Source organism: Nomascus leucogenys, chromosome 17 (genome assembly GCF_006542625.1).
Source record: "Nomascus leucogenys isolate Asia chromosome 17, Asia_NLE_v1, whole genome shotgun sequence".
In the NCBI taxonomy this organism is placed as follows: Eukaryota; Metazoa; Chordata; class Mammalia; order Primates; family Hylobatidae; genus Nomascus; species Nomascus leucogenys.
The window spans coordinates 28,487,259-28,503,448 of record NC_044397.1 but is presented as its reverse complement, the minus strand read 5'-3'; the positions used below and the strand labels follow the sequence as shown (position 1 = coordinate 28,503,448).

Sequence of the window (16,190 nt, the reverse complement as noted above, 5' to 3'; positions counted from 1 at the left end):
TGTTCTTGCGACTTTTCACACATGCCTCTATCCTAGCCCCAAAGAGGCTTGGAATTTGGGTTCTGGCTACTACAGAGGCTGGAATTCTGCTGTGAATTTCCCCAAAAAGTAGAAAGCTAACAGGCAGCCCAACTGTGACATGCCTGGTGCCTCACATGCTGGGTTTAGGGATTCTGTGGTGGAAGCCTCTGGAAACTGGGTGAGCTCTCCCCACCCCCAGCCCTGTTATTTAGGGTTTTGGGTTTTTTTTTTTTAAGAGACAGTGTCTCACTCTGTTGCCCAGGCCTGAATGCAGTGGCACAATCATGGCTCACTGCATCCTCAACCTCCTGGGCTCAAGTGATCCTCCCACCTCAGCCTCCCGGGTAGCTGAGACCACAGGTGTGCACACCACCACACCTAGCCTAGGTACTTTTTATCCAGAGGCAGGGGAATATCTTAAAACATGCTGTAAAATTTCTTTCTAGCTCATTTTTCTATGATGCTCCCTGTGATACAAGTGAAGAATCTAAATCTATAGTGGTTTTTTGTTTGTTTGTTTGTCTGTTTTGAGATGGAGTCTTGCTCTGTCGCCCAGGCAGGAGTGCAGAGGCACGATCTCGGCTCACAGCAAGCTCCGCCTCCTGGGTTCACGCCATTCTGCCTTCGCTTCCCAAGTAGCTGGGACTACAGGTGCCTGCCACCACACCCGGCTAATTTTTTTGTATTTTTAGTAGAGGTGGGGTTTCACTGTGTTAGCCAGGATGGTCTCGATCTCCTGACCTCGTGATCCGCCTGCCTTGACCTCCCAAAGTGCTGGGATTACAGGCGTGAGTCACTGTGCCCAGCCCTAAATCTGTAGTTTTAAGGACTGAATCTATAATTTGAACTATTAAACATCTTATGAAACTGTTTAAGAATGAGCCCAACAGATACTCATAAACCCATTGCCCAGTATTAACATGTTGTTTACATTTCACCGTCTTTGCCTCTGACAGATGAAAATCCACAAGTTCATAATTACATTTATCGGCTCAAGCTGCCATAACAAAATACTCTGACTGGGTGGCTTAAACAACAGAAATTAATTTTCTCACAGCTCTGGAGATTGGAAATTGAGGATCTGGGTGGCAGCACCATCAGGTTCTGGTGAGGGAGGGCTGTCTTCCTCGCTTGCAGACAGCCGGCTTCTCACTGTCCTGGTGCCTCACATAGGACGGAGTGAGAGGGAGAGCTCTCCGGTCGCTTCTTATGAAGGCATTATCATATCATGAGGTCCCCACCTTCAGTCACCTCCCAAAGGCCCCATCTCCAAATATCATCACACTGCAGGTAGGGCTTCCACGTAGGAATTCTGGGAGCATACAAACATGCAGTCTATAATGATGATATAAATAGAACCACCTAGAAAAGATCACCAGGAAACACCAGAAAACCCAGAAAAGATCACACCGGGGTGCCATTTCACAGCTAGTAGGATGGCCACCGTTTTTAAAAATCAGAAAATAGCAAGTGTTGGCAAGGATGTAGATAAACTGGAAACTTTGTACGTGGCCCGTGGGAATGTAAATTTGTGCAGCCACCATGGAGAACATCTTGGTGGTCTTCAGAAAGTTAAGCACAGAATTACCAAAGGACTGCCGGGCACAGTGACTCACACCTGTAATCCCAGCACTTTGAGAGGCCAAGGTGGGCAGATCACTGGAGGTCAGGAGTTCAAGACCAGCCTGGCCAACACGGTGAAACCCCCATCTCTACTAAAAATACAAAAATTAGCCAGGTTTGGTGGCGCGCGCCTGTAATCCAGCTACTCGGGAGGCTGAGGCAGGAGAATTGCTTGAACCAAGAGGCAGAGGTTGTGGTGAGCCAAGATCGCACCACTGCACTCAGCCTGGGCAACGGGGCGAGAATCCATCTTAAAATAAAAAAAGAATTACCATAGGATGCCACAGTTTCCCTCCTAGGTGTATACTCGAGAAATGAAAACAGATATTCAAGCAAAAACTTCCGCACAGCTGTTTGTAGCACTGTTCACAATGGCCAAAAACTGGAAACAGTCAAAATGTTCATCAACTGACAAATGGAACAACAAACCACATATCCATACAATGGCATATATATACATATATATGCATTTGCCGTAAAATGGAATGTCGCGCTGGCCCGTGCTACAGCATGGGCGAGCCTCGGAAATGCTGCACCAAGTAAAAGAACCAGACACAAAGGGCTGCATGCTGTGTGAATACGCTCCAGTGAGAGATCCAGAACAGGCAAATCTATAGCGACAGAAAGCAGATTGGTGTTGTCAGGGTCTGGGCCAGGGCAGTGGGAGTGACGGCTGATAGGCTGTAGAAGTGGTGGCTGTACAACATTTTGAAGGTAGTAAATGCCATTGAACGGTTCATGTCAAAATGGTGAATTTTCTATTATGTAGATCTTACCTAATGAAAAAATAAAGGAAGAACCCAGGCAAAGGGGCTGGTGCTTTAGGGGCCCGGCATGGCACCCCCGTGTTGGCACCCCTGCACATGCCAAGGATACACCCTGCAGAACCTGAGCTTTCAGTTGTAGAGGCTGCTCCAGGGCCAAGGACCCTGTGCAGCCCTTCCTGGGGTCTCACTGCTGTGACCAAGGGGTGGCTGTTTGCCAAGCTTGGAGATGGGGTGTCCACAGGCACAGCCACGAGGCCACACACAGGGCAAGGGGACCAAAGCGTGGCCAGAGACAGGGGCCAGCTCCTCTGTACTTTCACATTCTGGCAAAAAAAAAAAAAAAAAGGCCAGAATTCTAGGTTCTTCCTCTAACCTTGGTATCCTGTTGGGTTCATTTGCTTTAATTTGGGTTCAATTTCGAGGGGTTGGTTTTTTAATTTTTTTTTTAAATTATGGAAGATGTTAGCATGGTTCCAAAGTCAGACATACTCAGAGAGGGCTACTCCTGTCTCTGTCCCATCCCCCATTCCCTCCCTCCCTAGAAGTCATTTTTATTTGCTGCTGGTGTATCCACGTTTCCTTTTCCAAATATAAGCAAGTAGAACATGGGTTTTAGTCTCCCGCCATTTCTTACATAAAAGGAAGATACTCTGCGTTGTTTCGTGCCTTTTCCTTTGGCAGTGGGTATCAGAAACCTCCTTCCAGCCACGGAGCTCTTCTCCTTCGCTGGTGCACAGCCCCCGACTGCGTGGAGATCACAGTTTATTCAACCAGCTTCTCCTAGACATTTGCTGCAGTGACAGCCTTGTGCCTGCGTCACTTTGTATTTCTGCCAGTGAATCTTTTACCAAATTTTTTTTTTTTTTTTAGATGGAGCCTCACTCTGTTTTTGTATTTTTAGTACAGACGGGGTTTCACCACGTTGGCCAGGCTTGTCTCGAACTCGTGACCTCAAGTGATCGCCTCGGCTCCCAACGTGCTGAGGTTACTGTGAGCCACCATGCCTGGCCCTCTTACCTAATATTTGGGGATGATAAATTAGCAACAGACAATTCATAGGTACCCAAGTTAAAACTTGAAAAGCTTCATTTTTATAATGTATATGAATGTGGTGCTGTATCTCTTTTCCGGAATACTTTCACAGCTGTGATATCATTTAATCTCATGCCAGCCCCGTGAGATGTCATAGGCATTCACTGAGCAAAGCCTGAGTTCAAAATGAGGATTTCTTTTGGGGAACTAGATAATATCTTTTAAAGTATTTTGAAAGATTCTCTGTTGTTTGGCTAGCATCTCTATTCAGTGGAAATCAAATGCTAACTTTAATATTTATTTATTAAGTAATGAAATTGAAAACCTGGCCTTTGGCCTAGTTTGCTGTTACTTTTCATATACAGCAATTTTAAAATTTCTCTTTGTAATTTGTTATGTTGAAGTGAGTGAACTAGATTTTGGAATCCTCTAGCTCACCATTGACAAGCCCTGTTTTCGGTCACAGTGTGAATGACCCTGTTTTAGGATTTTAGAGTTAACCTCACTAAGTACAGAAACTGTAAGACAGGGCCGGGAGCGGTGGCTCACGCCTGTAATCCTAGCACTCTGGGAGGCTGAGGCGGGTGGATCACCTGAGGTCAGGAGTTCAAGACCAGCCTGGTCAACCTGGTAAAACCCCGTCTCTACTAAAAACACAAAAGTTAGCCAGGGGTGGTAGTGCACACCTGTAGTCCCAACTACTAGGTAGGCTAAGGCAGGAGAGTTGCTCGAACCCAGGAGGCAGAGGTTGCAGTGAGCCAAGATCACACCACTGCACTCCAGCCCGGGGGACAGGGCGAGACTCCATCTCAAAAAAAAAAAAAAAAAAATCCTTGTGAGATAGCTCCTGAATGGGCAGATAGGGTTTAAAACTAAAAAGCCTTCTGGCCAGGAGCTGGAAGTTGGTGTTTGTTTTCTTTGTAACCACTCTCTGGTCCTTGATCTCTCCCTACCTCGACCCTTACATCTTAGACCAATCCACGGTTACCTTTTCCTTTCACTCCCCAGTGGGACCCACAAATGGGCTGTCTTTCATGCACACGCTGTCAGTCTGTGACACTGACAGGCAGGAACTGAACCAAGCATGTGGGTAGAAAGGCTCCAATTAGGAGCAGAGGACAAGAGGGAACCAGAGTCAACCCTCATGTACTGATCTCGATGGTCTGGTCCTGTACAGGGTTGAAAGATTTGAGGCTTTTTTCTCATGGTCCTAAATTAGCTGAAGGAAGTGCATGAGGCCAGCAGGGGGCTGTGAAGGGGCAGCTTGCTGTGTGCAGAGACAGAGGTGACGGGCGAGGCTGCTGCAGGGCCTGCCTGATGGGGCTGACGGAGCTCTGAGCAGCAGCGAGCCCAGCGTGTGTCGTTCTCCCACCAGAGGTGTGGGTGACGGGTGCTTCCAGAAACTGCTGAAGGCTGCAGGCCTCTGCACAAAGGCAGTCTCCTCATGGGCGTGTGTTAGCCTAGGTCCTGCCCAGTGTCACGACATCACATCTGCCCGGCTGTGCCCAGCACAGGTGCACAGGCCCCAAATCAACCTGCTGCTGCTTGAAACAGACAACCCCTCTTTCGCTGCCCACCAGCCGCTGCTCAGGTTCATCCCTTCTGCTGCTTGTAAGAGGACAGACACATTCGTGGGATAGTTGAGGCAGGGGACAGACCCTTGTCAGGTGTTGTGCTCAGTGGCCTCTGGCCCCAGCCTAATGAAATTCATTTCGTTTAATCCACAAGTCCAAGTTTGTGTTAATCTTGAACGGTGTAGGTTTTTCACACCAACGAGAGTCCTGAGAGCCCACTTTGGATCCACTCGTGTTTCTAGATCGCGTGACCATAGCAGCTGTCGAGAGGACTCTGGGCTCGTCTTGGCAGGCACAGTGCCTCTTTATAAACCCACCAAGCAGTTAATTTCATGTGGACATCTCAGTTTCTGCCACATGCTTTTTCTCTGAAGAAATGACTGAATTCTCCTAGTGTTGAAAATGCACAGGATGGTAAAGCTGGCCCTTTTAATGAGCTGCTGCTGTGAGACTTGAGGAGTCCGTCGCAAACGATCGTCCCGTGGGCTGCGTGCCCAATCAGCAGGTGCATTGTCCAGTCTCTGGTGGTGAACCGCAGTGCACCAAACCTCAGGGACAGCAAGAGTGCAGATGTGAGTGACAGTGTTCTGGATCGCACAGAGTTGCTCTGTGTCCCCTTCTTCTCTCCCCTCCAGCCCCCATTAGAGAGCTTGTGGCAGGGTCCCTGGCACCTTACAGTTCAGTGGCAGCTTTCCCACAGACCCCCTGGGCTGTTTCTCGAGATGAGGCCGCCCTGACATGAAACTAGATTTGACTCCTCCTCCGCCAACCATGCAAGATGACCGAGAGTCATAGATAAGTTATGTCCATTCCAAGTAGTGATACAAATGCTGTGATGAGTTAAATGAGCCATCCTAATTCAGTCATCGTAGAGAAAGCAGCAGTGAAGATGTTTTCGTATGAGCGTTTGCTGTGTTGTAAAGTGCAGTTGGGGGACTGATTTCCGACTCAAGGGGTGTTTAGGTTTACACCGAGGGAAGCGTTCCTCCTGTTTCCTGCTTCCCGTCTAGCTCGTCCTGATTGTGTCCTCTGTGGTGCTCTTCCCCCTTGCGTCCGTACTATCCGGGTGGAGCACATGCGTCCAGGGTTTTGTGTCCTGTGGTGATAAAAGCACTGGCTGGGGCATCTGTGCCACTGTGACTCTCCATGCCTGACCCAGCTAGACCCCTGCAGGAGAACTGCTTCTGCTTCCTTCGTGCCTGGTGCCACCACCTGCCTAGAAACGGGCAAGGGTGGCTCGGGCTGTGAGCTGCTGCCACTCCCAGCTCCCTGGGGGAGCCCGCGGCCACAGGAGAGGGAGGGACAGTATCCTGATGCTTCTTGGGCTTGCGTGGCACCTCCCGAGGCCCAGGTGAGGGCAGGAGAGCAAGAGGAGGCAGGAGAGAAAGGCACTGAGGAAGGAACTTGTCGTAAATCAGGGGAGTGAGTGCGCCCAGCAGCTTCTCCCAGCTGCTTCCTGTCAGGGTGTGGAAGGAGGCACGATGTGCAGAGGACCAGGGGGACTTGGCACAGCCACAGGAAGGCGGCTGCCCCACCGGCCTCACGCTGGCTTCCCACGTCACGGGGGCTTGGTAAGGAAAGGAGAGAGCAGGCACAAGAGGTCAGTCGTGCCAGGTGCTTGGGGTACCTTCATCCCGGCACTCCTGATGCCTTCCCTGCTGCAGACCTGGGCCTCTGCCTGGGGCTCTGGAGAGCCGGTGGTGCTCGAGCTCGCCCATCCTGCCACAGAGGGAGGAGGAGGTGTGCTCGCTCAACACAGGCAGCGCTGGGATGGGGAGACGTGTGTTTCTGTCCCCTCAAACAAAACACTCGCTTTGGAAACATCCAGAGGCCTTCGTTCTAAAGTAGGAAGGTGGGCTCCTCCCTGAAGGAGCTTCCTCTCTGCTTTCTCTCCTTAGTCTGTCTGGGACAGAGGAGGAAGAGATAGACTGAGCAGGTGCTGCCCGCCTTTCTCCGTCCCTTACAACGTCACAAGCTTCGGTGCCATCGCATAGTCCGTTCTGATGGCCTTCTCTCCTTAAAATTCTCCTGCGTCAGCTCGCCACATGTGTATGACCTTGCCCCTGTACACTTCCATGAGAACGCAGAAAGTGACTGCTCTTCCCACAAGCCCTGATGTCAGGGCGGCCTGGAAGCCTTGACCCCGCCTGCTGGTGTCTGTCTATAGAGCAGGGTTCAAAGTAGAATCTTATAGAAAATGGTATAATTGGTTTTTAACACGCTACCTTTGAAGGGACTCAGTGCGTGCCTGTTCATGTGCGGGCTGCTCTGTGGTCGGCGGTTGTGCTCTCCCGGCTCCTCCCGTGCCCAGTGTGTGCCTCGCATTTGGCGGCTCAGCGCTTCCTGAAACGGGGTCCTGGGTGATTCCGCAGGGCCCTTCCCGCTATGGAACACGTCTCAGATTGTATCGATGATTGGTCCAGGCAGGACAAGACTGGCCATCATTCCACCACAACAATCCAAATGGAAGATTCCCCTGTGTTTGCTACCATAAATCAGGTCATAAAAATGTGGGAAGGAATAATGGACTCTTTCTAGAAACTGGAAGATGTTTTGCCAGATGCTCCTTCTCGTCAGGATCTTCTGTCTTTAAGGACAGTGTCTTGGGTCCCTTGGGCCGTCTTCAACAGAAGCAAGACTGTACCCAGGAGCCGAAATCTAAAATCTATTCTAGCCTGTCCTTTGCTGGTCGCATGGCCAGGAGTTGGGCCAGCCGTCATGTCTGGAAGGAAAGTCCCCCATCAGAGGGGCCGGCATCCCACCGCGCACCAAAACCCAGTAGGGAAAACTGAAAAACAGCCAGAATTTGAACCTTGGGGTTGGAGCTAAAGAACCTGCATTAAAATTTTCTTTAATGGTAGTTGTTTATTTTAGAAAACACACGGACGCTCTTCGCCTTTTTCCTTTGCTTTCCCATCCACACAGAGGCGAAATGCCACTGCTCTTACCCTGTTCAGTTCTTGCATTTGCCACATCAGGATTCCTTGACCCAGACTGAGCTGTGAATATTCTTCCTTCCTGACAGGGGGAATCGGTGAAGTACTTCCTGGACAACTTGGACCGGATCGGCCAGCTGGTGAGTAAACACGCCTGCCCGAAGAAGCTGGGCTCCAGGGTTAGAAAACACGTGTCCAGAGACCAAAGCAGTCCACGTTGTGAGGGCTTTGGCTGGACTGACAGGCCGAGCTTGTTCTATCACATTACCACGAATAGTACTGTAATGGCACGCTCTCACTTAGATCTGGGCTCCGTCTCAGTGGGGAGGGGAGGAAACTGCCTTTACCCAGATCATCATGAAAGAGACAGATAGAGGAGTTCATGAGTGAAAGGAGGACTTCCTTTAACTTTATCTCACGGAAAATTCAAACATACTCAAAAACATAGTCTAATGAAACCCCAGGCATAGCAGTTATCAGTGATTACCAGTCTTGTTTCAGCAGCCCTCCCCCGGCCTCCAGGAGCAAATGCGGGGAATATTTTAGAGTATACCTCAAAAAGACGAGACGAAAAACCACAACCACGATGCTGTATGGCTCCTGAAAAATTGACAGTAATTCAGTAATGTCAACCTAGTCAGTTTTGAGATTTTCCCTGTTGTCTCATTAATGTTTTCATGTTGATTTTTGCTTTGTTTTAGCAGAGTTTGAATCAACAACCTAATAAGGTCATGCATTGCCATTAGTCAGGATCACTTAAGTGTTAATCTGTATGTCTCTCCTTTTTTTCTTTCAATTTGTTTATTGGAGTAACTGGATTATTTATCCTGTAGGGTTTCTTACCATGTGGACTTTGCTCTTCCACCCCTGCAGTGTTATTGAAGATGTTTCTCTGTCCCCTGCACACCCTGTGGGTGGTAGTTAGACTTCTAGATCGAGGTGTGATCATGTCCCTGTTTGCTCTTTTGGCGAGAAGCTGCCTGAGTGGTGTGTGCACTCATCACGGGAGGTGTTTTGTTGGTTTTTTGTTTTGTTTTTCAATTTTTTGAGACAGGGTCTCACTCTGTCACCCCGGCTGGAGTGCAGTGGCACGATTGTAACTCATTGTAGCCTCAACCTCCTAGGTTCAAGTGATCCTCCTGTCTCGGCCTCCCAAGTAGCTGGGACTATAGCATGCGGCACCACACCCAGCTAATGTTTTTACTCCTTGCAAATATGGGGTTTTACTATGTTGCCCAGGCTGTTCTTGAACTTCTGGGCTCAAGCTATTCCTCCCACTTCCCAAAGCACCGGGATTATAGGTGTGAGCCACCATGCCTGGCCTGGAGGATTATTAACAGTGCAAAGTCAAAGTGGGTGAAGAGTACGGTTGCCTGTGTGTTGCTAAAGACTTAAAGAATTTTCTAAGAATAACATTAAATGTATTGCAGATTGAATTTACATCACGTTACAAAACCTAAATTAATTCACAGTAAGGTCTTGGAAGCTATAAGCTCTAGGAGTTAGAAAAATAAAAAGGTATCTCTGGTATGGAAACAAAAAAGATGGTAAATTTCCTCTGGAGAAGAAAATGGATGTGATTTTGCGCTGGGCCTGCCCACGAGTGTTCTGAGCATTCATCCTCAGACTGGTGAGCCTCCATTCGTTTTGAAATGAAGTATTTGATTCTTTCTGTTTCACGGCCAGTTGATAATTTTATAAATGAAATTTGCTTTTGGTTTCTGGTTCAACCTCTTGCAAAAGTCAGTCTCTTCCCTTCTTATCTTTTTGCCATCTTTTTGTTTTTATTTTCTTGTGTTCTTTCTTCCTCCCCCTAAATTTCTGCCTCATCCTATATTTTACAGAATTACTTTCCTAGTAAGCAAGACATCCTGCTGGCTAGGAAAGCCACCAAGGGAATTGTGGAGCATGACTTCGTTATTAAGAAGATCCCCTTTAAGATGGTGGATGTGGGCGGCCAGCGGTCCCAGCGCCAGAAGTGGTTCCAGTGCTTCGACGGGATCACGTCCATCCTGTTCATGGTCTCCTCCAGCGAGTACGACCAGGTCCTCATGGAGGACAGGCGCACCAACCGGCTGGTGGAGTCCATGAACATCTTTGAGACCATCGTCAACAACAAGCTCTTCTTCAACGTCTCCATCATTCTCTTCCTCAACAAGATGGACCTCCTGGTGGAGAAGGTGAAGACCGTGAGCATCAAGAAGCACTTCCCGGACTTTAGGGGCGACCCGCACAGGCTGGAGGACGTCCAGCGCTACCTGGTCCAGTGCTTCGACAGGAAGAGACGGAACCGTAGCAAGCCGCTCTTCCACCACTTCACCACCGCCATCGACACCGAGAACGTCCGCTTCGTGTTCCATGCTGTGAAAGACACCATCCTGCAGGAGAACCTGAAGGACATCATGCTGCAGTGAGCGAGGAGGCCCCGGGGTTTGTCGTCCTTGAGCAGCCTCCACGGCTGTGGGTCAGACTCTTGGGTGTGTATTGTCTGTGTGGTCCTTGAGTGGGTTTCTCGGATCCGTGCCCTGGAATACCTGGCTCAGGAATGCTGGCAGACCAGCCAGCCAGCAAGCTCTAGGCAAAAGGACATGGAAACTGTCACGTTAGCTACTGAATCCTGGGGGCGAGTGAAACTACTGAAAATCCGAGTGATGATGTTGTGAATACGGAACACCTAATCACACAGCTTGCTTTGCTTTGCATTTACAGAAACGTTCCTCTTTTTCTGACACAATTTAATTGAGGACCGTGTGTGTGTGTGTATGTGTGTACACACACGCTCTGTCTTTAATGACAGAAACACAAAAACCAGCTGGCCTTGCAGACGGCTTTTCTAACTCGCAAGTCTTCCCTGAGACAGACTAACCTGAAAGCTTTGCCTAACGGTAGCTTGTAGAGATCCAGTGTACGCCGATGCTGCTAAACTCAGAGTGCCTGAGCCTGGCCCTGCAGCCCCAGCCGCAGTGTCTGAAGGCCACCTCCCAAAGGGAGCACGTTGCCTTTTCAAACTCACGTGCCAATTTCCTAAGAGCCCCTAGTCCAAGCCTCTCAGATGAAGCTGAGGAGCCGTGCCTAGGATCCCTTCCCAGCTCTGAGGACAGGCTGGGGAGCTCTGCAGGTGTGGATTCATGTTACGCCCCTACAGCAGGCTCAGCCCTTCCCACCCTGCCCGATGCCCAGCAGCACAAGACGGAGTGAGACAGGATGCCCACGGTGACTGCTGCTCCGTCCGTGTACACACAGCGGTGCTCTTCTCCCCTTAGCCACCCGCCACCCAACCCAACGGCAAAGACACAGAAACCAGGTCCCCTTGCAGATGGCTCTCCCATCTTCCTGCGAGTCATCTGCTCACACACAGTTGGCAGCACATAGCATTTCCTTCTTTCAGAGACATTCCTCTTCTGGGGCTTCAGAAAGCTGGCAAGGCCACTAGCAGAGCTTTTGTTGATGCCCCAGCTGCTTGGCGAGCTAACAGCTGCCCTTTCGGGAAGCCCACAGACGCCCTTTCGGGAAGCCCACAGACGCTGGAGGAATCTCGAGTTTCTCCAAACTGCCGCTCCACCAGTGCCTTTGGACAGGGGCTGTTCGCAGCACTCCCCTCAGTCCGATTCTCATCGAGGCCCCTCGCTTCTATGACTGTGCTTGCAGAACAAGTAAACACTCTCGGATGCCGCTGTCCTGGGGGAGCCCGCGGAAGCCTGTGAATGTTGATACGAGCTGGCCAGTCCTGGGCCCAGCTCACTTGTCCAGCTACCTGCCAGGTGGCTTTCACTGTGTTTAAAATACATCGCATTCCAAGCTGGTCCCCTCTGTGTATCACTCTACTGAGAAATCCTGCCTAGTGTGTTTGGGGATGTGTCCTAGCATTTACAAGAAAATGAAAAGCTTCCTCTTAATTGGCACCTGAACATTGCTGTGGCTCAGTCACACATCCCAGGGCCCTCGTCGCGAGGCCGTGCTGCCCCTGACCCCAAGCCCCTCTGCAGCTCACCCTTGGCTTGTTTCCCGCAAACCCGATAAACACAAGCCCTTGGGGCAGATGCAGAAGCAGAAGAGGGAGGGGGAAACCTGCCTCTGGGTCACCCTGTTAGCACAGCATTCTCATCAGGAGACAGCATGGAACGCTGTCTTGCAGTGCTCGAGGCTGTGCGTCAGTGTTTGCTGGGCTTGTGGCTCCTTTTTTGGCTGGATAAAGAAGTTGCTGCTTTTGTACTGCTTCTGTGGCTCTTCACAGACCTCATGGATGTGACCAGAGATGAGTGCCGATGACCACGTTTTAAAGGAGAAAAAACTCTTGGTGGGGCCCTCGGGATGGTCTCAGGTCACATTTGCAGTCTGCAACAGTGACCCGCAGCCCGGTCCAGAGCGTGGTGAGCTTTGTTTGCGTCCTGGGTCAGCTTTCGCCGTCTCTCCTGTGCGTGTTAGAATCCAGAGCCCAGAGGAAGTGCAGGCGGGTCCTCCGCCAATGGGGAGAGCCTCTTCGTGGCGCTGTTGGCGACAGCAGCGCTGTGATTGGCGTAGCAGGGGAGTTGTTTGAAACTCCTTCCTGAGTAGTAGCCTTGTCAATGAGTGCTTGTTTTCCTTTAAACAGTCTGACATATTTACTCGTCACCTTCAAACCGGAAGCATGGGAGGAAGATGTTGTGGGGTCCGTTTAGCTCGATAGAAAGTGCGGTGGGATGGCCCCCGGCCCGGGCTCTTGACCCGCTCAGCGCTGACCCCACCGCCCTGGCCGAGGCACTTGGCCTTGCTGAGCTGGACTTCCTCCTCCTCCTCATGATGGGGGTAAATTAGAACGTTTTTAAAGACACCCCCTTCCAAATTCTGTAACACATTGTAATTGGAGAAGGAAGCTCTGCAAGGCTAAACTGTCATTCACGACTTTGCTACACTAGTCTCTAGTCAATTTTGTCTCCAGAACCTTAGGCTTTTGTATTTTTTAATTTTAATTTCACTGTTAATCCTTATTGTTTTTTTTTATTAAGATGTTGGAAAAGCAGGAGGTAGTTGTGCCTCAATTATTGCAAAAATGTAACAATAAAGTTCCTCAAAATAAGATATGTTCCTCACAGCTATACTGTTTACACATAAGAACGCATATAGGGTTTTTACTGAAATCTATTTTTAACTCTTCTGTTTGTAGAGAAATTGTTTCAAGGATTTTGAGTCATAGGTCTGCAATTTATAGAGATCTCTAGAATTCTTATTGTAATTTTCCTACTTTGATAAAAGAAAAATGAGTCAGATTAGTTTAACTCCAAGATTGAAAAAAAAAAACTCTTAAAAGAAGATTATTAGTTGTAACTAACTTGGGAGTTCTGGGAACAGACATCTAACCTGGTATTGTAAGGTAGAGGCTCCCGATGGAATGGTAGTGGTCCAGGTCAGTTGTTCATGGCGTAAGCTTTGCACAGTGTATTAACATTGGGAGGGTCTGGCTTGGAAATTTGGCCACCCTCAGCCTCTGAATGTTTATTAAAATAAATTTAGTCTTTCTTTGCTTAATATAAAATATTGCCAGTATTCAAAAGCAACACTAAATTGATTTTTCAGTCCCCAGATCACTCTAATCCTTTTTTTTTTTTTTTTTGAGACAGAGTCTCCCTCCACCTCCTGGGTTCAAGCGATTCTTCAGCCTCAGCCTCTCGAGTAGCTGGGTCTACAGGCGCCCGCCACCACACCTAGCTAATTTTTTGTATTTTTAGTAGAGACAGGGTTTCACCATGTTGGCCAGGATGGTCTCTGTCTCCTGGCCTCGTGATCGGCCCACCTCAGCCTCCCAAAGTGCTGAGATTACAGGTGTGAGTCACCACACCCAGCTCTAATCCTAATTTTATTTGAAGGTGGTTTATTATTTATTCATCACAGTTTTTATTTCCACATACCAAACAAAGCCTGGCATGTAGGAGAACAATTGTAAATAATATAGGTGTGGCTCACACCTATAATCCCAGCACTCTGGGAGGCCAAGGTGGGAGAACTGCTTGAGTGCAGGGGTTTGAGACCAACACAGGCCACAAGAGACCCCATCTTTACAGATAAAATCAGCTGGGCATGGTGGTGCATGCCTGTAGTGCCAGCTACTTGGGAGGCTGAGGCAGAAGGATCGTTTGAGCCCAGGAGCTTGAGGCTACGGTGAGCTGTGATCGCACTCTGCACTCCACCCTGGGCAAGAGCAAAGACCCCATCTTAAAAATAAATGAAGATGGCCGGGCGCAGTGGCTCATGCCTGTAATCCCAGCACTTTGAGAGGCCGAGGCGGGTGGATCACAAGGTCAAGAGATCGAGACCATCCTGGCCAACACGGTGAAACCCCGACTCTACTAAAAATACAAAATTTAGCTGGGTGTGGTGGCACGTGCCTGTAGTCCCAGCTACTTGGAAAGCAGAGGCAGGAGAATCACTTGAACCCGGGAGGCGGAGGTTGCAGTGAGCCGAGATCATGCCACTGCACTCCAGCCTGGTGACAGAGTGAGACGCTGTCTCCAAAAAAAAAATAATAAAGTTGTGTTCCAGAGGCTTTTATTCAAAACACTCTTTATTTTTAAAGTATGGCATGGCAGCATATACACCTAAACACATGCGTGTGAGCGTGAGAGACCTCGCTTTCCAAGATCAGAAGCTGGGAGGGGAAGGACCTTGACATGCTCTGGAGACCAGCGGTGCCCATGGGGATGGCAGTTAGAGGTTCTGTCCTCGCAACCCCTGGGGTTATCGATCTAGAAGAGACCACTCACAGGAAGCATGGGCACCGTCCGGTCCTCGGCATGGTGTGACCAGAGCTCTCATGCTCAGGCCTCCACCATAACTTGTTCTTCGGCATAGCGGGGCATCTCTCCTCTTGCCCAAACAAGCAGCTTTCTGGAAAGAGGAGTGGGGATGCCACTCAGCACCATTAGCCCGTTGTGTGGCCGGGGAAAGGCAGAGAGTGCGCCAGAAAAACACCAGCCCTGAGCTCACAGTGTGCTCTGACTGTAGGCTGAGCTCTGGGAGCCTGGATGTCCTCACATCTCCACGCTGGATAACGTAGTGGCTCTCTGCCCTGGGGACACAGTTGAATCACCTGGGGAGCTCTCACCCAGGCAGTATGCTGAGCCGCCAGGCCTGAGACACCAACTCATACATACAGGTTTCCCCATGTCCCAGGTGGTGCTGATGTCAGCCAGGGTTGACAGTCACTGAAGAGGCCAGCTGGGAGGTTCCTTCCAGGTTTGGGGACATCCATGTTTAGTGTGGTGAGGATCGTATTTCACCGTATAACGTGCCACCAGGTCTTCTCACTGTGGCCAGCAACCTGCCTCGAGAAGTGCGGGGATGGTGGGTTTTCTTTGGTGATTTAAGGGCAGAGATGAAATCCTTGCTAATAATCTTTAATCATGCGCGTGCAGCCTTTCCAAATCTCTTGGTGCCATTTCTCTGTAAGGTGCATCACATGTACTTAGCAGCCTCTTTCTGAAATGATTGCTTGAAATTCAGGAGGCTTTGCTTTGAAGAGGACAGGCCACTTTAAGACTTGCTTAATTTGCACAGCAGCCCCGGGGAGAGATGGTTCTGAAATATGGGATCCTGGTGTTTCCTTGAAGCCTTAGCGTTCAGGGGAGCTGGTCCAGGCCTGAGAGTCAGTGGGGGGACTGCAGCAGGCGGGCTGGACGCCTGTATACAGAGGCACCAGGGGAGGATCTGGCACCGCGTGCCCTGGAAGGGAATGGTTCACTAACATCAGCCTTTCAATCTCGTGATCGTTTTGCGAGGCATTGTGTTGGACCTGGAAGAGAAAAGCATTAGGTTTCCCAAGAAAGGAGCTGAAGCCGCCTTTTGAGCAGGCCTCAACGGTGGCTGGTAGGCAACGAGGGAGAGGCAGAGTCTGCGTTTTTCAGAGGTAACAGCTCTGGGAGTAGAGCCCACAGGGTGTGGACATGCTGCTCCTGCGTCCAGGTCCCAGGTTCATGGCCTGTCTTGCACGCTCTCTGGAGGAAAGTCTTCAGGTCACCGAGACCTGCTCTTAGGGCTTCTTACTCACTCATTGCTCCATCTCTCCCTCCAGAACCCTCTGGAACTTGGAGGCAGGTTATTTTCGGTGTTCAGGGTGCCACATTGAAATAGATGCATTGGATTTCTGGGCCGTAGTACTGGCATCTCCTCGGGTGGAAGCTCACTTCAGACACAGACAGGTCACCACTCCCTGGAAGCATCCTTCGCCCCTTCCCTCGCGCAGCTGGGTTCATCTGGTACTGCAG

General features: G+C 49.8%; 1 protein-coding gene across 1 annotated transcript in view; it reads left to right on the top strand.

Moving 5' to 3' along the window:
- The window catches only part of GNA12 (G protein subunit alpha 12), a 114,446-nt gene extending 100,986 nt beyond the window's left edge, over nucleotides 1-13,460 (top strand). The window contains exons 3-4 of the mRNA XM_003274950.3: nucleotides 8,043-8,093; nucleotides 9,798-13,460. Of these exons, the coding sequence (XP_003274998.1) occupies nucleotides 8,043-8,093; nucleotides 9,798-10,367 (621 nt within the window). The 3' untranslated portion in view covers nucleotides 10,368-13,460. The remainder of the gene's footprint in view (nucleotides 1-8,042; nucleotides 8,094-9,797) is intronic.
- The last annotated feature ends 2,730 nt before the right edge of the window (nucleotides 13,461-16,190 follow it).